At 41.1% G+C, this 25,303-nt stretch overlaps 2 protein-coding genes across 2 annotated transcripts; both read left to right on the top strand.

Annotated features, from left to right (window-relative positions):
* Positions 1 to 343: 343 nt before the first annotated feature.
* LOC148848157 (auxin-responsive protein SAUR36-like) lies at positions 344 to 2,198 on the top strand. The gene has a single exon (XM_088952643.1). It carries the CDS (start codon positions 1,444 to 1,446, stop codon positions 1,942 to 1,944), a length of 501 nt encoding a protein of 166 aa, XP_088808769.1. The 5' UTR covers positions 344 to 1,443; the 3' UTR covers positions 1,945 to 2,198.
* A 20,407-nt stretch (positions 2,199 to 22,605) lies between these two features.
* LOC148848156 (plasmodesmata-located protein 8-like) lies at positions 22,606 to 24,741 on the top strand. Its single transcript, XM_088948532.1, has 3 exons — positions 22,606 to 23,598; positions 24,389 to 24,496; positions 24,629 to 24,741. Exons 1-3 carry the CDS (start codon positions 22,836 to 22,838, stop codon positions 24,631 to 24,633), a joined length of 876 nt encoding a protein of 291 aa, XP_088804658.1. The 5' UTR covers positions 22,606 to 22,835; the 3' UTR covers positions 24,634 to 24,741.
* Positions 24,742 to 25,303: the final 562 nt, after the last annotated feature.

The raw sequence follows: 25,303 nt of genomic DNA, 5'->3' as shown, positions 1-25,303 counted from the left end.
TATGTCATCATGTGATCAAGATATTTATTAGATGAACGTTTATTTTGATTAATGTGGAAATCAACCGTTGATAAAAATATTATTTTAATATTTCCTTCAAAACAACTTGTTTATTTATTGTTAATTCATATAGTGTCAAATGATATTTAATGACTCCTAATTATCAATTATCAAGCAATAATAATAAAAAATATTTATTTTTATTTTTCAAGTCAAATTCCGTACATAAAGGGATAAACCCACCTCACCACCGTTGTTGATTCTTTGCATTGGTGCCACTTGGGCTGCACCAAAATCGCATGGCATTATAGCTCTTTAATTTGCTTGTTTACCAATAATTAAAACTATAGGTTCAACTTAATCCAGTGGCTGGGATTGTCCAATTTGGTTGACTACCCAGAAGTCGCAACCTTACAGTTGGCCAATTGTGTACAAGTTTCGTGGAAACATTGATGATTCAACCTTACCGCGTTGCAATTGAATTCAGTCATAATGGCCCTATCCCGTAACCCAAACACACGTAGGACTACCCAATGAGGGCACTCTCGTCGGGTGACTGACATCCTGTCGGTACTTGGGAATTTCAACGGTGGGATAATATGTGTTTGATTTAGCTTTTCCCCGGTTCCCCCCAGTTGACTGGTTCGGAGTTCGGAGTTCGGACGGACGGATCGATCAGTCGACAGGTTTTAAAGAAATCCCCTGAATTTGAAAATCATTTCATTTTACGGAGGTGAGGGAAAAAAAAGGAGAATTGAGTTGAGACGCTCTCCCTCAAATAATTACCAACAGTCAGTTTATTTATCTAATCCATCCCATCCATGCCCTCGAAAAATCCGAACCTCCTGACAATTTCACGCCGCTCAAAAAGCAACTAATACACAATTATCTCTCTTCCCACTTTTTTTGTTTCTTTTTTATTTTTTCTGATTCATCCCCGTACATTTCAATTTCACTTCCTCGGGCACCTATAAAATGCCCTGCGGCCTTGCGCAACTGAGGAGAGGAGTGTGAGGAACCTTATATTCTTCTGTTCCGATCGAAGAATCTGATCTCGCCACCACCTCCAACTACCCAACACAATCCGAGCAGGTTGAAATCAAGTGAACGTCAGACAGAGGAAGAGGATTCCCAAGAGAAGGGAAAGAGGATAAAACTACAGAATCTGCGGTCCATTCCATCCATCGAATAGTTCGTTGTAGATCCGGATGAAACTATTCTTCTCTAACACACTTCCTCCTCCCTACCATGTCAAATATCCCCACCTCTCCCTTTGAAGTCCGCCTTACTGTCTTCCGTCTCGCCATGTCCAGCAGACCTATGGCCTTTCTCCTGAACCAAATCAATTCCACAGAGCTTCTTCATACATAGTCCATCATTCTATCGCCCCCCCCCCCCCCCATTCCTTTTCTCCCTCTTCTTCTCTTTGTACAGTAACAAACTATGAGAAAAACGAGAGGTTTTAAGCTGGGTCGCAAGCTCGTTACAGTGTTCAAATGGGTATTCAGGCGGAAGAGCAAGCCGGCTGGGTACCTACGGTTGGACCTTCCTAGCTGCAAAAGCAAGGCCATATCGAAAATTTTCGACTGGGGCCGATGCCTGAAGCGTGGAGCCAAGGGACTCTGCTCTTGCACCAATTCAGCTTCCGGGTACACTCGCTTCGATCGGGAGGCGTTGGACGAGAAGCCGGTGACAGTCCCGAAAGGGCACCTTGCGGTGTACGTGGGTCAGAAAGACGGCGACCCCCATCGGTTCTTGGTGCCGGTTATATACTTTAATCACCCCCTATTTGCGCAATTGCTGAGGGAGGCTGAGGATGAGTATGGCTTCCACCACCCAGGCGGAATAACAATACCCTGCCAGATATCGGAGTTTGAGAGCGTGCAGACGAGGATTGCCGCAGGTGTGAATTGCCGTAAATCAACGTGGAAACGTCGACTGTGAATAGTTTTGTGATTTATTACAGTCAAGTAGTTGAGGACGACGATGATGACAAATTGATGATCATGATTTAGATAGCCCTTGGTTTCGACTGTGGTTCATATAAATTAGTGGGTGTAACAAACAAAGGATTTAATTTTGAAGTAGGAAAGAACACCTTTTTTTTTTTTCTTTCAGGATTTTCTCCTTTATTTGTCTCTGTTTTTTTCGTGTGTCTTTTCCTTTTTTGGTAAATAGAATTCTATATTCAGTATTCACTCCTTGAATGGGAGGATTTTCGTCATTGTGGTCGTCAGCAAGGGAAGGCGTTGTTGTCAGACAATGCTTTTCTCTCACAGGCTCGGTGGAGTAGGAAAATGGGAACCAACGCGGCTCACAGACGAGACGGTCGTAGAAGTCCAAAGAAAAAGGATCCACTCACCCGCGCAGAGAAGAAAAAATCTCAGACGCTGACCCACACCATACACTACTTAAACAATAAACACGGATAGGTGTATAGGTGTAGCCGTGTAGGAGAGGTAGTGGTTGAGCGTGAGTGGTGAATATCGAGAGTGCCTATTTATTTTACTGTTCGAAGTGCCACTTATGTAAATAAATATTTCCCGTATTTACAACGAGGCCTATTAGCTCAGTTTTAATAAATAATTTATATTTAATAATTAATAAAAGCATTTTTATTATTCATCGAAATACCGAAGATAGGGTAAAGAGAGAGAAGATCGGGAGAGAGAGAGTTGTCGTTGTAGTGACGGTGGCAAGGACGAAGAGAGAGAGGGAGTGAGAGAGAGAGCTGCCGTTACAAATTGCAATGGTGGTGGCAGGAATACAAGGCAAAGAGAGTGAGAAGATCGGGAGAGAGAGAGTTGTCGTTGTAGTGACGGTGGCAATAATATCGGACAAAGAGAGAGGAAGTGAGAGTAAGAGCTAGAGAAGACAGGGGGAGAGAAAGAGCTACCGTTACAAGTTGCAATGGTGGTGGCAGGAATACAAGGCAAAGAGAGTGAGAAGATCGGGAGAGAGAACCACCGCTGCAAGTTACAACCGCGGTGGCAGGAAGATAGGGCAAAGAGAGAGAGATCGAATGTTTGAGTTTTCTAAATTTGGGGGTATCAAAGATAACTCGAGTCATTTATAAAAAATGGGCCAATTCTAAAACAACGCGTACACGTTAAGAGTCGGCCCAAAGTCTATAATTTTCAGCCCATTTAAGAGGTAAAACCAGATGAGATGTGAAAAATAGTATTTTTATATCCAGACCTCTAAAAAATGCAATGAAACGGCACCTTAATCACACTATTCCTCTGTCAGTCTAATCGTCATCGGTCTGCGCTGATGATTTGTTCGTGGTAGGTGACGTTGATTGGTTGTGTGATATACTGACATCTGTACACATACATTACATCAATCTTCATCTTACATAGCCACGTGGACTGCTATCTCTACAGAAGTGCCGTCTTGCAAATTGTAAGCATCTTCGCATCGTAAATGGCGGTCGCTATTTTTCACATTCAACATCATGACCCTTCATCTTTTCTAAAGAAAGAAAAAAAATGAAAAGCCATGCAGAAAAAGAAACATGGTTGCGTCCCTTCATTCAACTTCAATCGATACGATATTTTGGTGGTGTGCAATTAGGAATAGCCATTTTATGGTGGCTCAGTTGCTATCATCTTTAGCTCTATATAGGTTGTACGTTGGTGATGGAACCGATCATCATCCTATGGCTGGTCCCAACGTAACCTTGTTACGTGGCTAGACATAGACCGTCAAATAATAATTCTTGGAGAGTAGTGGTTGTATTGGGAGGGGGATTTTGTATTCAGATCCTCGCAGTGGTTGGTCAGCCAGTCAGCAGTTACGTTGCCTTCTCTATGGACTATGGGTGTGATTATATATGATTGTTGATGAGAATCTCTTGGTCAGACTCCGGCTTTGTTTTGGAGTTTACATCAGCTTCCCATAAGGGGCAGGGGCACACTACAGCTCCCTACAGCAAATTCTAACCATATATTGGGAATATCTTCGGATGACTCGAGGCTTGCTGAGATGTGCATGTGGGGCGCCCCCCTGAGATGCTGAGGTGATCTCTTATTTTTGTGTGAGAAAGAAAAAACAACCACTCAAATTAGGGTTTGGATTTTGAAAGCAGCGTGTTGAATAATTAGTAGTTGAGATGGTCAGTCAACATCCGTTCAAAATAAGAGGCACAGAGTCGCTATATGTGGAATGGCCCCAGTGGGATTTATGAGCAAGGTGAGCTCTCCCCACCCCTAATTCCCCTATGATATACCAACTATATGTAGTAACAAAAATAAGAAAAATAATTTTTAAGCCGTGCCTTGGCAACTCATTAATTCTAAACATCATGCGACATGCGCTAATAATAATAATTCTTTAATTTGTTCTTGCGTTGTACTATTTTTGTTTCTATGTGAAACGTTTTGAATGGATCAATACCAACTGGTGAGAGAGGTGTATTGTGATGTGAAAGTTACTTAAACATGTGGGAGGCTGTTTGTAAATGGCAGATTGAATTTCAGTTGCTGGTATTAGACTGCTAGAAACAAAGTCATATAGGGATTACACAGATTCCCAATCACATGCATAAACACCGCAGTTGCCGGTACATCTAACAGCACAATTTGTTTGTAATTGGAGTCTGAAACTCGTTTGCACACATCTTGTTTCTAGTAGATTGAGTCAATTTCCACTGCATTAGACAGAGCCAGAATCTGCTACAAACAAAGGCATGTATAACAGGCTATGCAACTTTTGTAAACATGAGCACTGGTGTGTTTGACCCTTTCATCGATTACGTAACCCGTTTCCCACGCATTTGTTCTCAGTGCAGTCCATTAGGCAATAGAGTTTACAAGTGAACTGGTTGCCATCTTTATAAAATAGAATCTCAATTTTTTTTTTCCTTTAAATTTGTAGTTTTCTTCCCATAGTTTAGACATGTTTTTAGGCCATATTTGTAGGGGTATTCATGAAAAACCGAATCGAGAAAACCGAACTAGAAAATACGGTTAACTGAATAAATCAGTTCGGTTTCGGTTTGGTATTTTTGAAAACCAAAGGGCTGGTTTGATTTTCAGTTATCATAGAAAAAAACCGATGGTTAACCAAATCAACCGGTATATATATTTATATGTATATATATATATATATATATATATATATATATATATATATATATATATATATAAATAAATGTATACATATATTATATTTATAATAATCTACTTACAAATATATTATATATACTTTATATTTTTATAATATTTATAATATATTATATCTCATTTATTATTTATATATAGTATTATACATATATTTATATAATATATATTATAAATATAAAAAACTGAAAACCCAAAGAACCAAATCAGTCAAAAATCGAAATTGAAAAACTGATAGGACCGGTTTGGTTTGCAAAAATTGTCCATGGTTCGGTTAACTGAACCATGGACACCCTTACATGTTTGGGAGTGCTTAAGTTAAAAATAATTGCTTATTGAATAAGTGCTTATTCAAATAAGCACATTTGCATTTGGCACCGAACTTTTTCAAATGTTTATTTTATATTGGGAATTTGGTACTCTTTCTCTCTAATAAGCACTTAAATAAGCATTTGTGACTATTTTGTTCTTCATTTTCTTTCAAATTTTCAAAATATACTCTTTGAAAGCACTTTTATTAAATTACTTTTATAAAAAACACTTTTATGAAAGTACTTTTATAAAAACACTTTAATAAAACACTTTTATAAAAGTACTTTTATGAAAGTACTTTTATAAAAGCACTTTTTGTGATTCATAAAAGTGCTTTCGTAAAAATGCTTTTATAAAGTTCTTTCATAAAAGTACTTTCTTAAAAGTGCTTTTATAAAATTCAACTAGGGATAATTTTACGGAGAAGTGCGGACGGGCCTAATGCAGATTTCTTATTTCCACTACAGAGTTATAAACATTCATAATGTCAAAAACCCCCACTCTACACCAATGCCCGCCTGTGAATTGGCATCAATTCCGAGCTGGCATCCACCCCAACTATACTTTGGGCCTAAAAATTCTAACCCTGGGCTGAACCGTTATTCTTGATAAGTGGTATTTTAAAATTCAACTAGGGATAATTTTGAAAGAAAAAATTGAATAAGTGCTTATTGTATAAGCATTTAAAAAAAGCTGGAAATTTGGGCTTAAAAAATAAAGTCTTATTTTTAAAATAAGTACTTATTTCGGGCTTATTTTCCAAATACCAACAAGTGCTTAATGACCCAAATAAGCACTCATTTTATATAAACACTTATTTTTAAACACTCCCAACATGCCCTTAGTATTGCTATTCATTAATTGGCCCTTTGTCCTGTTTCGTTCAACTTTAGTTTAAAGCCTTTTTCTAGTTGGTTGACTGGTTGAGCCCTCTAACCTATTTCTATGTGTGGAATAGAGCAAAAAGTAAAACATTAATAGGTTATATAAAAAATCATATAATAAATTATAGTACCATTAATAATTTTTGTTTATATTTCTCTGGTTTAAATGAATTAGCAGTTTATCAAAAAAAATCAAAATTTTTCTTCAACAAAAACATATTTTACATTTTTTTTGTTTCTTGATAAGAGAACCTGCATATATAAGGAAAATGATCTGAGGATCATTCTGTATTTGTTTTTCCATCATTCCTTTCCATTCGGCTACTTTAACTCCAATCCATAAGTTATTGGCTTATAGGTTAATCCTTGTATTTCTTTTCAATGTGACTATTTTTCCACGCTCACATGTCAATCCCAACACCTGCAAATTCGTCAATTCTGTCTAAATGCTATCTTTGCTGCCTTGGTTATAAGAATACAATGACCTACAATACTCTCTTCACTTTATCTCTTCCACTATTTGATTTAGGTAGCTAGGCTCCTCCAATTCTGATGCTTGCTTAAGCTCTTTAGTCTGCGTTTGAAAACAATACAAATAAGTGTGAATGTAAATTTGTAGAGTGTAAAATGGTTTATATAAATTGTAAAAGTAGTTAATTTTGCACAGACAAATTTATCTTTTTATTAAACCGATTTTTAGCAGTAATGGATGCAAACATGTATTCTAATAAAGTATATGCTTTTTTTTATCAAAAGTTCACTTTGAATGCAAATTTACTTCTTTTTTATTGATGTATTTTTACATCTTATTATCAATATAAATATGCATTGGTCTGTCATTTGTCAATACTTAAAAGTAATGTTGTCAAATACATGCAAAAATGAACCAGAGTGCATATTTACTCGGGATTTACACTCCATTTGCATTGTTTTCCAAATGCAGCATTAACTACCAAGTATATCAACACTTGGGTTGCACTATTTAAGAAAATGAAAGCCCAAGCAAGCCTAGATACTGGGTTTCAAAGGGTTAGTTTCTAAATTCCAGGCTTGGACGTAATGTGCTCTAACCTTAGAGCTCATTGAGGCTGTTTACAGGCCCATTAACAGGCTTCTCTCTCTCTCTGAGGCTGTTGATTATGTGTTAAAATCAGCTTCTTTTATTCAGTCAATGCCTTTGGATTTCAAGTTTGAATAGAGAGACAATCTAGACCAACATAAGCCCAAAGAGAAGACTTAAATCATAGGGCCAGCCTAAACTCTTTAAACTCCAAGTTGACCAACCCCAACCTAACGTAAGCTAAATTTAACACAATTGGGTTAAGTTCAGGATTGCACAGGCTCAGAAAGACAGGGCGAGTTGGTCAGACGTTAAGTTTTTTTTTTCATGGTTTACATTTATACCTTTCATTTGTGTCTTATAGCCCAATATAAGGATAAAATAAAAGAAAATAATAGATGTCAGTAGATACATCATACATAACATACGTATACATAATATAAGGTATGTGAATTTATACATGTTTGTGCATGAGCGTAGATAGAATGATTATATGCATATAAATTGCATAAAAACGCAATTTACATATATAAATGGGGTAAATGTGTTACAGAAGATGGATGACCGGGCTTGTTGTTCTTGGATTGAGTTAGTACATTTTAACTCCTGGCTCAGGTTACCTTTGGTCTCAACTCAAGCCCAATACTAGTTGAGAGCAAAACAAATTTTCTGGCCCAATCCTAACCCTTACAAGATCTCAGGTCGGATGTCAGGCTTGGGTTAAGCCTGCCCACGTTACGGCGGTGAACATTGGCAGCATTTGACAAGTCTTTTGGGTTTTAGCAAGCTTGAAAGATTGAAAATAGTTTTTTTTCGTTTCGTAGTCAAAAGCTGGAAAGATGAGAAGATGTATGTGTATAAATACTTAAAAAGACCTAAAATGCCAAATTTCGAAAAACATCAAATGAAATTTTTTAGTCTTGTTTGCGTGATAGATAGCATCTAAACACATTTTCAAAATTTCAGTAGACCAAACTACTTATGAAATGGTCTTTATCTTTACAGACAAACCCTCAAAAACTTAATATGTCTTTTGACGAGATAACTACTGAAAGATATTTCTGAAAATACCTACCAAATGACACCGTTGTATAATTACCATTTCAAAGCTTATATAAGCAGATGAGGTTTCCTTTAATCCAAGGTCCTGGCCAACAACGTATTAATTAAGAGCATGCAGCTTCATCAGAGGATCGTTTGAACCATAAACCGGCAGCCAAAATGGTTTTGGGTTGGCCGTTCCATAAACATATTGGCTTGGAGAAACTTATCATAGCTACATGTATCAATAGCTATTACAACTTCTGATATTTACTTATTTTGGTGTAAAATGCTCGTGTGGAGGCTTCTAATCTCACATCAGCTGCCTTGAATATGGTAATAATGAGCCTTGAAGTAAAAAAGCCAGATTCAGGCCCAAATCAAAAAGCCCTTTGATATCGCATCTACCATAAGCCCATCCCCCATACCCATACGCCCTCCAATCCTGGAGGCACCGTGGCAGTGGATTTGATGCCAGATCTTCACTATAACTGACCAAGAGAACTTACAAATTTAGCCACCACCAACTGATTCTTATTTAATAATTTTATTTAGAATTCAGCCACTTCATCCATTATCAAGTAGTCCCTAAAGCTTTTCTCAGATAAAAAAAAAAAATTCCCTGAACTTCTGCATGTATTATGGCACTCACTCTCGTGTCTATAAAATTACTATGTATTTGCTAGCAATGCAATCAAAAGATATTCACCTAATGTTTTGAATGTAAAAGAAAGTACCATATCCCTATTTTATAGGGGTAGGGATATTCTATGCAAAGTTTAAAGTATTGACATGTATTGATCCATATCGATTGATATGTATCATGTCAGGAGTTTTTTGATACGCTCTTACAGAGGGTGTATCGGGATTCTGATCGGCTCAAGGTGTAGAGGAGCCTTAAACCGATCCCCTTGAACCGGCTTTGAAAAAAATAAAAAAAAAGTACTGATATAGCCTGATACGCCCCTACTGGCGTATCGGGTGTATCGATATTTTGAACCCTGATTCTATCAACAAAATGCTCCAAACACCATCCCAACTGGCCACTGCAGCCGCACATTGGGGTAAGGATCTTCTCATGAATGTCATGAGAAGATATTTCCAATGTGCAGCTGCAATGACCAGTTTGTTGGGAGCATTTTATTGGTAGTAGATCCAAACTCATTTTATTGGGCTGTCACAATAATTGTTTTATAAGACAATGATTGTAGCAGATGTCTATCCACGTTTATGTTTCCTGAAGGCCCCATTTTACATCTGCCCCCCACAGAATGCATCCCAAAAACGCCCCACATGCACATCTCAGCATGCATTGAGAATATTTCCCATACTTGTTATTGGGAGATGTTCCCAATACACAGTTGAGATATGCTGTGGGATGCTTTTGAGGCACATTCTATATGGGGCAGATTTGAACAAGGGGGGGGGGGGGGGGTAGTCATTGTTCATAGGGTCATTTTAATTGCGAAAAGGTGATAAGTCTTTAAAATCAGGAATACCAAATGCAGTCTTTAAACATTTAGGAGAGAAATTGTCAAACTATGTAAGACTAAAATGCACTTGTTAGAATAAAAAAGTTAGGGGTTCTTTAGGAAATTTGTCACTTATCCAACGAACATTTTCTAGAAAAAAAAAATTGATAAATATAGTAACACTTACGGACTTACCCACATAAAATACATTTACCCAAGTAATTAACTTGTTGCCAGATGAAAAGGGCCTAAAGAATAACGAGCAGCAGAGCCCAATATTTCTGCTCCAAATAAACCGTGTAGAATATACTACATTGACCAATTATGAGTAAACATATAAATCATCAATGTAATTTCCTTTCCTTGTTGCCGGTTTCAAGAAAAAAATCAAAACTATCTTCTTTTTTTATATGAAAAAACTATCTGATTTCAAATACATTGATTCTCAAAACAAAAAACATAGAGATATGTCCTTGGTTGTATGTGTTTTTGGTTTTCAAATGTTTGAAGGGTGAAAATTTATTTTTGTTTTAAAAAACATAATTATTTGTTTTTTAAAACAAAATCATCTTGTTTTCAGTTAAAACAAAAACTGAGTTAGGGAACATATTTTTGTCTTTTTTTTTTTTCTGATAGCGGTACAAATGGAATGGATCAATCATCAAATACGAATTCTAATCTTATCTGATTTTACTGGATTCGGATATCCCTTGTCAGATATTAGAATTGGGTTGGATGACAAAATAGGATCTGTTTCGGAATTGGATCGAATTCGATTCACCCGTTATCCGATCGAATAAAATGATATTCGATTCATTTTGCAATATATTATATTGGATATATTGAACCAGTCCTTATTGGATATCTGAAAAAAAACGATCCAAATCAAATTCGATTAAAGTGTTCGAGAAACCCAAGAATTTATTTGTGATTGAATTACTAGAAAGCAATTCAAATGGAGAGGGATTATCAATCCCATCCACAGCAGTTTCTCATATCCAACAGATATGAATACCGGATCTTTTATCGAATATATAAATACCGAATATATTCTCAATAAACGGCTGTATATTATTTGTGGGTAAGTGTGGGCAGAGCACCCGTGGATAGGAGATTCGAGCGCTTATTTTGGATAGGATGCTTTCTTTAATTCTTTTCTTCTACAATTAGTTTAAGCATGAGGCCTGCTGGAATCAGTGGCAACTTGGCAAGGATAAGGGCTTGTGGCCCTTGTTCAGTGATACATATCTGCATAGATGAAGCTAATCCAAGATCATTGAGTCTAAGGAATTCAAGTTCAAAGTAGAAAAGCTAGAAATTCATATATATAACCAAAAAGTAACTCTTCTGAAGCCCCAATTGTTGGATGCTTGATGCCTATTAGTTAAGAGGAATCTTATTCTCTATTAATATTCTTTATTCTTATACATACACACACGTTCATTCATTTAATTAAAATTATCTCTAAATTTCTTAAATTGGGACATTGTAGAATGTCAACTAACAAAAATGATGAATATATACAAATTTAATGCATTCTTGGAAGGTTTGAAACACCCCTTGAAGCCTTAGCAAACTGCAATTTAATCCCTTAATATAATTGTGCACTGTTACATTAGAATGGTTATGAGATTGATGTAAAGCAAAACTTGACAATTCATGCCTCCAAATTGTATACTAGTAAGGAAGAGAATAAGGTTTGTGAGTCTACATCTTCCAAAAAAAAAACATTCCAACAAGATCTAGGTCCGCATATTTCATACACGGTGGGTACCGGATCACCTGCCTATGATAACTCTGTCCACATTTACTCACAACGCACTATCCCCTTGAATTGGGAACATCTCCCCCTGCATAAAACCATGTAGGTTGTAGGAAAATGAGATGTTCTCCATGTGTGGCTGCGATGTTATGTGGGTAGATGTGGGCAAAAAATCTTGACTCATCAGTCATATGTATGGTGGGATGTGTGGATATACATCAGTGTTGGAACAGTTTTTTGGTTGGGAGGAAATCCGAACCAAAGTGTTGGTATTGCACCAGATTCTAGGGGTGAGCAAAAAAAAAACCGAAAAACCGAACCAACTGAAAAAATCAACCGAAATCGAACAAAAAAATCGGTTAACCGAATTGGTCGATTTGGTTTCGATTCAGTGTTTTCAAAAAACTGAAGGTACCGGTTTCGGTTTCGGTTAACCAATACAACCGATATACATATATTTTTATATATTTTATATATATTTATGTATATTATATATATTTTTATATTTTTTATATATTACAAATTAATAAATATACATTATATATATACTATAATAGATGATATATTATTTATTATTTTAAAAATAATATTTTATATATATTTATAATTTTTTATTATAAATTTATATATATTTATAATAAATATTATAAAAATTAAAAAAAACGAAAAGCCAACGAATTGAACCGACGATTATCCAAACCAGTCAACTAGTTAACCGATAGGTTTCTATTACCGATTTCCCAAAAACCAGTACTACAGGTTCAGTTACAAAATGAGCCCCACGGTTTGGTTACCAAACTGTGAGCACCCCTACCAGATTCAACAATTAAAAGAATCCATTGCCTCGAAGTGTTGGTATTCATTTTTAGGTTAGTATTGTTAAGGATAGAGTGGTACTATGGCTCAAGCACCACATTCATTTCTACAATGACCACTAATGTTTTAAAAAATGACTTGGAACCAGAACTATTCTGGCCACTGGTTTCTGGGTCATGGTTCGATTGTCTGGTTTGAATGGATGGCCCATTCTGATAATAAAAATTTTAAAAAATAAAAAACAAACAAAATCATTGAATGGGTTAAATGGGTTGATGGTTCGACTACTCAAGTCATTAGGTCATTAACCGATTTAATGGTTTTTTGCCAGAGACTGGGTTTGGAGTAAAACGAAACCGATTTCCTAGATAGTTCCCAAGCCGAACAGTCTGACCGTCTGGGTCAAGGCAGTTCGAAAACCATGATGATCATAATCAGCACTCCAATAAAATCATTAAATAGCAACCTATCTCAACTCAACAACTAGATTCAAATTCATAAATCTTGTAGTTTCTGTAAAACACATGTAACAACTAACAAAGTAATAAATAATCAAACTAAACGGCTGCTCTCCACAACAGGTGAGAGTCATTCAACAGCTCGCTCGCTCTTATATATATATATATATATAATGGTCGGACCAGAAAATCCTAGGGACCGGTTTCATTTTAACCGTTGATTTTAGTCAGTAAACCGCTGAATCGGGTGGTTAATCATTCAAACGGTTTTGACCGCTTTTTATTCTTTTAATTTTTTTTGTTAGAACGGGCTGATCGTTCAGTTCGAACAGTCAGACCATTCGACCCAGTAACCGGACCCCTGACCGATTCAGTCACCGGATCAGTTTTAAAAACCATGATATATATATATATATATATATATATATATATATGAGAGAGAGATACCACTCCGGATCTGCTATGCACTAATTGTTTCCACATCTATACCCAAACTGTATTGGGAATACGTCCCTATAAAATGAAAAATGAAATATTCCCAATGCACAGCTGTTATATCCAATGGGTAGGGATGTGAGAAAAACTAGTGGGTAGCAGATCTGAGCCCTATATACATAATGCAGGGAGTTAAGAGAGTATATATCACCCCAATATTATATACTATCCAAATTGTTCAATATTCGAAGTTAGTTATTTTCAGAAAATGTTGAACTTCTTATTAATCTAGCTAAACCTCAGTAAACCGTCTGGATTTTAGTAAATCAACCGGAGGGGTCACTAACTCACTACTTCATCATCTGTTGTGAACCGACAACAAGAGGAATCAAATGTATAACCTCTGCTTTACAAAGAATTGTAAATTATTATTAAACTGCAACGCCATTCATATTTGTGTAATTTATTATTCCTTTCGCATCTTTACCAATCAAACATAAGAGTGAACATGAAATAAGCTTTTTATGAGCTATTGGAGTTTGGCTTGTCAAAATTAGCTCAATCCAGATCAGCCAAATTCAAGTCTATTATATAGGTTCATTTGCCAATTTAGTCAAGCTCGAGCTCATTTGAGTTGTTAAAGTTACATACTTGAAGTTGGGCTCTTTGGTAGGCATTATCCCAATTTGTCACGTTTAAGGCCTTTGTTTTATATCACGGAGTGATTATAACGTATGTCTGAGCTAAGCATTGGTTGACTATTTCTTAGTTTGATCAACGTATCGGGATGAACTATGCTTCGTGGGGTTTAAACCCGAGCTACTTACGCTTTTAATATTTCATACCTTGCCTTTGCCACTAAAGTGTTTTTTCTTCACGCCGAGGTCATTGTTAGCTCGGTGTTTTGGCCCTTAGGCTTTGGGAGGGACCCGTAGTCCGCTCCTATATTTCTCCCAGGCCGAAGTGGCAATTGGGGTCTTCTTGTGCTGAGGTCATGTTAGCTCAGTATTCTGGCCCTTAGGCTTTGGGAGGGACTCGTAGTCCGCTCCTGGATTTCTCCTAGGCCGGAGTGGCAACTGGGGTCTTCTTGTGCCGAGGTCATTTTAGCTCTGTATTCTAGCCCTTAGGCTTTGGGAGGGACTCGTAGTCCGCTCCTGGATTTCTCCTATGCCGGCGTGGCAACTAGGGTCTTCTTGTGCCGAGGTCATGTTAGCTCGGTATTCTGGCCCTTAGGCTTTGGAAGGGACGCGTGGTCCGCTTGATTTTTATAGGTAATATTGCCTCAGGTTGACAATATTCCATGCTTGAGATACTTGTTTCCCTTCGAGGGTCTCAAGCTCATATGTTCCTTCCCCGAGCACTTGTTTCACTCGATAAGGACCAATCTAGTTGGACCCAAGCTTGCCAGCACCGAGCTCAGGCACCATAAGTTTACGAAGGGCCAGGTCGCCAACACGGAGGTTTTGCCTCTTGACCCTGGCGTTATAGTACCGAGCTACCCTCTACTGGTAAGTTGCGGTCCTAATGTACGCGAGGTCCCTCACTTCGTCGAGTAGGTCGATGTTGGTACGTAGCTCATCTTCTTTTGTTTGATCACTATATGCTTCCAGGCGCAAGGTAGGTACTTCGATCTCTGTGAGAATCACTACTTCAGTGCCGTAGGTGAGATTGAAGGGTGTTTCTCCCGTGGTGGTCTTCTCCATGGTTCGGTAGGCCCATAGGACACTGGGTAGTTCATCTGCCCACAATCCTTTAGCTCGATTCATCCGTGCCTTTAGTTCGCGGAGGATGGCTATGTTCGTAATTTCTGCCTGACCGTTTGCTTGAGGGTGCACGACTAAAGTAAAGTTCTGTTGGATCCCCATGTCTCGGCACCAATCTTGAAATTTGATGTCCTCGAACTGTTTGCCATTGTCGGAAATCAATACCCGAGGTAGTCCGAAGCGGCATACGATGCTCTTACAAAAGAAGTTTTGGACATTTCGGGTTGTGATCGTCACGAGGGGCTCGGCTTCTACCCACTTGGTAAAATAGTCCATCGCCACTACTAAGAACTTTCTTCCACCCGTTGCTGGCGTGAATGGCCCGAGTAGATCGATGCCCCACTGCGCAAAGGGCCACGGGCTAGTGAGATACTTGAGGTCGGCAGCGGGTTGGTGGTGAATATTGGCATGTCTATGACATTTGTCACATTTTCTGACGAGTTCAATGGTGTCTGCCTTCATTGTTGGCCAATAATACCCTTGCCGAAGTGCTTTCTGGGCAAGGGCCCTACCCCCCAAGTGTCTACCGCACAAACCCTCATGAGTGTCACGGAGACGACCTCGGCTTCGGTAGGTCGCAAGCAACACAGGTAGGGGAGCGTATAGGATCTCCTGTATAGCCGCTCATCTACCTTAATGTATTTAGCTGCCTGACGTCGCGCCCTCCTGGCTGTATTGCGATTTGCAGGGAGGGTCCCGTGTAACAAGAAGCTCACGAGTGGGTCAATCCAGCTTGACTCTGCTCGAACGACGGGAGCGACCTCCTCTGCCCCCCCCCCCCGAGAATGCTAGGCCGAGACAGGTCCTTTATGTACACGGTTCTCATGGTGATGTCGCTAGTGCTGGCTAACTTGGACAGGGCATCGACCTCGGCGTTCTCCGACCTAAGGATCCATCTGATGAAGTGTGATTGGAAGTCGAGCAGGGCCTCTCTGACTTTGGCTAAGTAGGCGACCATGGTCGGCTTGCGAGCTTCATATTCGCCCGTGACCTGGTTGACTATGAGCTGAGAGTCGCTGCAGATAACGATGTGCTTGGCTTTTACTTCTCTAGCTAAGGTTAGTCCGGCTATCAGTGCCTCATATTCTGCTTCATTGTTGGATGCCTCGAACTCGAAGCATAGCGTGTACTCCAGTTTCATGCCGCTTGGGCCGTGCAGAACTATTCTGGCACCGCTGCCCTGCCGGTTCGAGGAGCCATCTACGTGAAGGATCTAGGGCTCCTCATACCAGCTCGCGGTTGGCCGAGCTAGGAGGGGTGCCACACTAGCTACTACTTCACGGGGTTCGGACTCAACTGATCCAGGAGCTTCGGGCTCACCCAAGGTGGGAGCCTCGTGCTCGACCGGACTGGGAACTTCAGAGCTGAATGTGCATTTGGCTATGAAATCTGTTAAGGCTTAGGCAATGGCCCACTTCATTAACCGACCGGAGACCTCGGGCTTAAGCAATACTTGCCTCAGAGGTTTGTCGGTAAGGACGATAATAGTATGAGCTTGGAAGTATGGACGGAGCTTCCGAGCTGCAATTATCAATGTGTATGCTAGCTTTTCCATCTCCGAGTATCTCGTTTATGCTCCCTACAATACTTTACTAACATAATAGATGGGTCGTTGGACCCTATCTACTTCTTTTATTAGTACCGAACTGACCACCTCGTCGCTCGCCGAGAGGTAGAGTTCTAAAACATCGCCCTCATCGGGCCAGGTTAAGGTCAGCACACTAGTAAGGTATTCTTTGAGCTCGTTGAACGCGAGCTGGCAATCTTGGGTCCATTCAAACCCTTTGCTCTTTATTGCCTTAAAGAACGACAGACAGCGGTCCGTCGATTTAGACATGAAACGGCTTAGGGCGGCTATGCGGCCATTCAACCTTTGAACTTCTTTCAGCTTTCGGGGTGGTTTCATGTTCAAGATGGCCTTAACCTTATCCGGGTTGGCTTCAATGCCGCACCGGTTAACGATGTATCCTAGGAACTTACCCGAGGTTACACCGAACACACACTTGTTTGGATTCAATCTCATATTAAATTTACGCAAAATTTCAAAAACAGAACGCAAGTCTTGTATTAATTCATGTGAGAATTGAGTTTTGACGACCATGTCGTCTACATAGCATTCTACTTTTCTGCGATTAACGGCGCAAACAATTTATTTACAAGCCTCTGAAAGGTTGCCCCTGCGTTTTTCAACCCGAAGGGCATAACCTTGTAACAGTAGAGGCCGAACTCTGTGATGAAGGCAGTTTTTTCTTCGTCTGTCGGGTCCATCTCGATCTGGTTATAGTCCGAATAGGCGTCCAAGAAACTAAGCAACTCATGCCTTGAGGTCGCGTCCACCAGATGGTCGATTCGGGGGAGCGGGAAGTAGTCTTTCGGGCAAGCCTAGTTCAGGTCGGTCTAGTCGACGCACATGCGCCACTTGCCGTTGGCTTTCTTTACCAGGACGGGGTTGGCTACCCAGCTCGGGTATTGGACTTCTCTTATGAAGTCCGCTGCGATGAGCTTCTCGACTTCCCCGTCGACCGCTTTCCACCATTCCGGGGCTAGGTTACGCTTCTTCTGTTTAACGGGCCTAACTACAGGATCAGTGTTCAGCTTGTGAGTTATGAGTCTGGGGTCTATACCGTGCATTTCTTCCGTGGACCATGCAAAAATATCTAAATTTTGAAGTAAAAAACTTACCAGTTCGGATCGTAGGGGTTCTTGGACAGAAGCACCGATCTGGAGCATTCGAGCTAGGTCTGCTGTCGAGGTTGGGACCGCGACCATTTCTTCCGTGGGCGTAGCTCGCTCTTCGCCTTGCTCCTTGGGTCGCTCCAGTTCAAGGTCATCGGCTACCTTGGTTTTCCCCTTTAGGGCGGCAACGTAGCACTTGCAAGACTCAAGTTGGTCGCCTCACGCTACTCCCACCCCGAAGTTAGTTGGGAACTTCATAGCTAAATGGTAAGTGGAGACCACCGCCCACAGGACATGGGTGATTGGTCGACCTACTATGGCATTGTAGGGCGAGGGGGTTGCTACCACCAGAAAGTTGTGTTCGAATCTGGCCACACAAGGCCACGTGCCGACCTCTACAAGGACTGTTATTTTCCCAAGGGGCCAGACTTCTTCTCCATTGAAGCCTACCAACGGAGTGTCTGCGGGCTTCAGGTCGCTTCTCTGCAACTGGAGCTGGTCAAACGCAGCTTTGAAAAGTATGTCGACCGAGCTGCCTGATTCGATGAGTACGCGCCTGACCTCGAAGTCATTGATTCTCAGCTTTATCACGAGTGCGTCGTCTTGGGGCTAATAGACCCCTCGCGCATCGTCTTCTATGAAGAAAATCGGCTCTTCTATTCTTGGCCGCTTTGGGGAGTTCTACTCCTCCCGGGCGACCTCACGAACCGACGTCCAAGCCGCCGCTGAAGTGCAACCCGCAACGATTGAACCTCCCACTATCATTTGGATAGTCCCCCAAACTGGCCTCTCCTCCGGAGGCTGTCTCTGCGATTGTTCGGCTGGCCTGCTACCGGACTCAGGAGCGTCTCTACCGTGCTCCCCTTGCCAACCTGTTCTATTATTATTATTATTATTATTATTATTATTATTATTATTATTATTATTATTATTATTATTATTATTATTTTGTACAACGTTCCTCAAATATCTACTACGGATGAGCTCCTCTATCTCGTCGCAGAGGTTTTTACAACTCTCGGTATTGTGACCGTGGTCTCTATGAAAGCTGCAATACAGATTCTTATTTCTATCATTGGGATTCCCCCTCAGACAGGGTGGCCACTTCACGTACGGGGCGTCCTTGATCGCCATCAGAATTTCGGCCCGCTTCGTGTTCAGTGGAGTGTAATCAGCTCGGTCCGGAGCAGGAGCTCAAAACAACTGACCCAGCTTTGCACCCCGAGTTGTTTCCTTTTTTCTTCAGGTGTCCTCTTGATTGGGAGGTTCTTCTCTTTTTCTTTTTTCGAGTGCGCTGTCACCCTTCTGGTTGATCTCCTCTTCGGTGGCTATGAACTTATCCGCAAGTTTCAGAAACTCGATTATGGTCGCGGGTTGGCTGACGACCATGTGCCACTTGAACTCTTTGTGCTTCACGCCCTTCTTGGCCGCTGCAAGGCGTACGGCGGGATCCAGGCACGATATCTGCATACAAGCGTCGTTGAACCACTTGATATAACTCCTGATGGACTCTCCCTCCCTTTGTGTTATGTTGAAGATGCTTTCTTCAGTTCGCGGGCACCGCTTGCTGGTGACAAAGTGGGACGTGAAAGCTTATGCGAACTATGCCCAACTTCTTATTGACCCGAGCGCCAAGTTCCGGTACCACGTGCGGGCTGCTCCCCTGAACATAGTGGAGAAGGCCACGCACATGCACGACTCACTGGCTCGCGCCATGTTCATTTGTGACTGAAAGGCATCTACATGATCACTCGGGTCGAACGACCCGTCATACTTGTCAAGAGGGGGGAGCTTGAAATCCTTGGGCATTGGGACCGCCAGGAGTTCAGAAGACAGGGGGGACGGAACTGAGAGGAGGGGAGCGTTGGCTTTGTCTGAGCCTACCTCTTCTTTGCCCATGAGCTCGGGCAAATCGCGGGTGACAGACCGGCGAGCTCGGTGTCGGCACCTCTGCTTCCTAATGATCTCGGCATTCGTGCTGCTCACTTCCGCGCTATCCAGAATAGTTTGCGCCGGGGGTAGCCCAGTCTGCTGGTGATGGCTACAGACAGAAGGGGCCTGCTTGGAGTCTGCTGCTAGGATTTCAAACCGGTTCTCAAGGATTGGGGTTCCAAACTTCGACTGTCAGGGCGACGTTAACTGGCCGGGCTGAGGTCCTCCCGACCTGTCCGCCCGGTGCGAGATCGGGGTAGACGGTCTCTCTCGTCTGCCATGGGGGGAGGCTTGGTTTTTTGGGAGACTTTGGGGGGCCTCTCCTCGGCCAGAGTGTTCGCTCTGGCGGTGAGACTTGGCTTGCTACGAGGCCCGGTGCTGAGGCTAGAGCTGAGGCTGTTGAAGCTGAGGTCGAGGCAGTTGGGGGAACTGCTACTAATACTGGTACTGGGAGACCTGGTGCAGCACGTGCTATTGATAGAGCTGAAGTTGTTGGAACTGTTGCATTTGGGCCTACATGGCTCTCATGCACTGCATCAGGTCCTCCAGCTGGTTTGTACTGGCCATCGGGGGCACAACTAAAGGTTCGGTGAACGTCGTTTCGACTGTAGTAGGGAGTGGGGCCATGACAGGTGCCATTGTGAGAGGCACGTTCAAACTGGGGATTCCGTCCGCTGAGAGGGGGACGGTGAACTGTCCGATATAGACAGTAGGAAGCTAGGGTTGTTCCCTGGAGTTATCCATTTCCATGCTTCGACCGACGTTGCTAGGGGAGGCCATGAATGTTGGATTGTTTCAAGGAAGAAGAAGGAACTGAAAAAATTTAGAGGGAAAGGCCTTTTGAAGCGATTCCCACAGACGGCGCCAAATGATGTAGTGCGATCTGGGCACTCCTAGATGACCGCTGACTGGCTCCTTGCTGGCAACGAATGGCATCTGAGAAGATGAAAGGAAGGATTCTCGGGGATTTACCCGATGGGAATACTCCGATGCTTAAATTAGTACTGTGTATGGGAAGTAAAGGGAAAAATGAAGGCTAAGAGTGGAGGTTGCGCAGTTTTCCTGTACTCGAGAGATTTGAGGTTTCAAGAAGAAGTTTATCCTCTGCCCTAAGGGCTTTTATAGGGGAGCTCCCTGGGAAAATCGGACATAGATGCCACTGGACCCCCTGCCACAGCCGTTACCTGCCAGGGCTGCGCAGGTGGCCGTTGTGATGTACTCCTTACCCAGGCGAGTGACACGTCTCCAAAGTGACAGGCACACCTCCGCCTACTGAGAGACATGGGCGCAAACTGTCGAAAGGACAGGGACTGCGCCGTCGGTAAGGGATATGGTATAGTATGATTGGTACGGTCTGTCAGATAGAAGCTTCCTGTGGAATGCTCGTGCGACCCACTCTCGAGCTACTTTGCAGCGAGTTCGGAATACTTCGGGAGTAGCCTTTGTAGAATTAGTCATCGGGATGACTTGTCTGCTTGGGAGTTCGGGCGAGCTGGTTTTGTGAGCTGAAATTGCCTCAGAATATCCCTTTGGAGATAGCTCGGGGAACCCGGAGCTTGCGTCGTGGCGAGCTGCTTTATGGGCCCATTACTTAGCTGTACCGGGCCACAATGCTGAGTTGTCGCTTACGTCGGGTCATTGTCCACGTGTCGCCGTTTCATAGATCAGGTCAAATCATCCTTCATCAGAATCCACCCCTAAAAAAGACATAATTTACAAGACTTGAATGGTTGAACCCACAACGCTTGAATGAAAATTAAAAAAAAAAAACATGAAATCATATAGAGCACAGATGTTGAAGTGTTAATAATAATATATTATATATTTGTATATATGTATGTAAGTGTGTCAATGGACCGGTTTTGGATTGGACCCCATCCAGTCCAAAATCAATTTGGATGGATTGGATGGACCAACAAGACATATTGGATTGGACCAATCCGGTCCAAAATATTTATTCGATTGGATGGGACCTGGTCTGTCCGTAATAAATTTATATTGGATTGGGTTGGATTAAGCCAATATCTGGTCCACTGATATAAGATAAGAATATAGGTGTCAATGAACCAGGTTTGGGTTGAAACCAATATAAATCAAAACGAACTTGAACAGATTGGATGGTCCAGACATTGAATTAGGCCGATCCAAAATAGTCTAAAATATTCATTGGACTAGATTGGACCTGGCCCATTTATAATGGATTCAGATTGGATTGGATCAAATTGGACCAAATCCAGTCCAATTGACACCCTTCTATGTATGACGTTGTTGGTCATTGGATCAACCAATGGTTAGACCATTGAACCCATGAACCGATAGCCTCTCCTATTTGATAAACTATCTAGGCCATGTTTGGAATCAATGCCATTACTAAGGGGTGTTTTATGAGAAAAACAGTGCTTCATTGACATGTTTTCTCATAAAACATTTATTTATTTATTTTTATTTGGGACGGTTGATGGTTGCTGCTACATAGGCTTTTTTCAATGCCATATCAGCATATACTTGTTAGCAACAGTACAAACAAAAAAATAAAATAAAAAACACCAAAAAGAATGTTTTCTCAAACCACACATTTCCCGATTTTCAATGTATGATTTCACAAAATATTTTTCAGAAAAATCCATAACCAAACATCAGGCGTGGTCTAGAGAAAAATGGATTTCAGGATACTGAGGTGAAGTGTGATGCCGTTTACCAAAAAAAAAAAAAAAAGACGGCATCGGTTCCAAACACGGGCCTAGTCTTACAACACTGGTTGGGTTGGCTTGTGATTAATTAAGGTTTAAAATCACAATTAAATAACAGATCGAACGGCTCAGATGAAAGAATTCATGACCCACAACGTACGACAATGAAGCAGGGTTAAAGAGTATAATCAAAATATAAAGTCCATCTCTTTCACTTCCCCTTTTTAACATACAGATGGTGAGATGGGATCCCAACAACAATCACGATTAGGGTTGTAGATACATATATATACGCTTACTTCACTCTTCCGCGGGAAGGATCCTCACAGGAAAAACACCAAAAGGTCTCGATCCTTCGAGCTAAAGATCACACAAGCAAAAGAAAAAACAAATCGAAGTTTGAAAAGAAAGATGTGGAAGAACCTTCAACAACACTCCTCCCGCAGTACCATCTCAATAGCTCTAAAAATCTCTTCTCTACTATTCTTCCTCCTCTCATCCTTCACCAACCATGACCGCCTCTTTGTCAAAGCTCACTCTTTCATCTATGGAGGATGCTCTCCAGACAAATACCAGTCCACCTCAACTTTCGAAGCCAACTTCAACTCCTTATTGTCTTCCATTGCCAGCTCCGCATCTCAGTCAGATTACAACAGCTTTTCCGTCGGCAACGATAGCTCCACACCGGCTGACGCAGCAGTTTATGGTCTGTACCAGTGCAGGGGCGACCTCAAGACAAGTGACTGTTCGGGGTGCATCCAAAACGCCGTTAACCAGATTACTTTGGTTTGTCCTTACTCGATAGCAGCCAGTTTGCAGCTAGAAGTCTGCTACGTAAGATACGACAACGTCAACTTCCTGGGGAGGCTCGATATGACGCTCGTGTACAAGAAGTGCAGTCGAGGAACCAGTAATGATGTTGAGTTCTTTAAGCGCAGGGACGACGTTCTTGCTGACTTGCAGACGGCAAATGGTTTTCGAGTTAGTAGCCTGGGGTCAGTGGAGGGTTTTTCTCAGTGCTTGGGGGATTTGAGTTCAGGGGATTGCTCTTCTTGTCTGGCTGAAGCTGTGGGGAGGTTAAAGAATGTATGTGGATCGGCGTCGGCAGCGGATGTTTACTTGGCCCAGTGTTATGCTCGGTACTGGGCATCTGGGTACTACGATTCCTCTTCAGGTGCTGTTCATTTTTTCCGCTTCAGTTTTTGTTTTTAATTTTTTTGGTTTACTCATATGTGTTCTATACAAATTTCCGATCGATTCTACCACAAGAAAACATTGGAAAAAAATGGAAGTAGTAAAGCCATAGGCCATGTAATTATAATATTTTCACCCACTGAAGAAAACTCACTGAGGTTGTCCATGAGGTTGTGTTTGCTTTGATAGAAAATAAGAAAAACTAGTAGTTGAGGAAAAGTTATTAATCAACAAATTATGTAAAATTGTTCATTTTTCTATTTAACCAAACACGCCCTAAGGGTCAAAAACTTGCTTCCTATTATGAATTTTAGACACTGCTTTACTCAGCTTCACTGTTTTACTTTTTCCTTTTACCACATTTCCATATTTGGTTGTTAGACGCTTGCTTAGTGCACTCAAATTTGGCACCAAAGTTATCCTGATTGTCTAATTTTTTTAGAAGTTTCTTGATTCGTATAAGATCAAAAGGAGGAACGTCGCCCACCAACCACCAAAGCAAAAAGAAAAAGATCCAAGGAAGTTACGTCTACGGTTTATCATTTAGGTCCTCGTGAGAGAAAGTGACCCATCTCTAGCTTCATTCAAATATTTATATAAATTATACACATAGTATGTCTCTGCAGTTTTACCTTTGAAGATTTGCTTTTTGATTTCTGACTCCACCCGTAAGCTAAAGTATGAGAGATAAAGGCACCATGTATTTGTCAGTGGGAAGCTTGATTAGTACAACAAATACCCATTGCTTTTGCTTTTGTTTGTGTATTCAGATTCCTCCACCGATGACGACGTGGGAAAGACGGTAGCTATCATCGTCGGAGTACTTGCAGGATTCGCTCTGGTCGTCGTCCTTCTTTCCTTTCTGCGCAAAGCAGTCGGTAAATCCTCTCACTACCACCACCATTTTCTTACTACACATCTTCTCCATGCATACTGCATATAACCTCCTTGTACCCAGCTTTCCATATAACGTAGATTTAATTATATTTATCGTGTACACATACATGCAGGCTAAGAGGATAAGGATGAGGTAAAGAGGAGGATCATCTTTTTGGCAAGCTATTAATGATCGATGATTGTTGAACATTATAATTTTAAATCAAATCTTCTTTTTGTTTATTCATTCAAGGCAATAATATTCTCTGGTGCAATAAAAGTTAGGATTGGCTCTCGTCTCTAGCATAAATAAAGCCCCCAACCTCCACTCCACTAAATACCAAAAAAAAAAAAAAACACTCCACTCCACTGACTTTTTAAAAAGGAGCCTCGAGAAGCTTGAGATTCCCACTTAACAATGGCAATTTGCAGCCTGACTTTACTCTTTCTTACATTTCAAAGTTCATTAATACAATGTTATTTTTCTTCCAAAGGAGAGAGCGCCATCACAATGATCTAAAGGTTATATATAATTGTATAATGCCATAATTAATCACAGAAATGCACTTTGAAAAGACTCCGACCAATCCCTTTTCATCCACTAAAAGGTAGTGAGTGCCACACTAACACTTTAATATGCTAATCAGATCGTCCATGGCAAATATATATGTACACGGGCCGAGCCGGGCTTTGCCTCTTTATTAATAAAAAATGTTCATGTTCAGGCCCGAGTCTGATCGTGAATCCTGGTCTAAATATAAAATATCCTATCCTACAGTATAATTTAATAATTAACATTATAGAGAGGA

Source organism: Nelumbo lutea, chromosome 6, assembly GCF_056320005.1.
Source record: "Nelumbo lutea isolate HS-2025 chromosome 6, American lotus-T2T, whole genome shotgun sequence".
NCBI classification, from domain to species: Eukaryota; Viridiplantae; Streptophyta; class Magnoliopsida; order Proteales; family Nelumbonaceae; genus Nelumbo; species Nelumbo lutea.
Note: the sequence above shows the minus strand (reverse complement) of the source record. Positions and strands in the feature narration are given on the sequence as shown.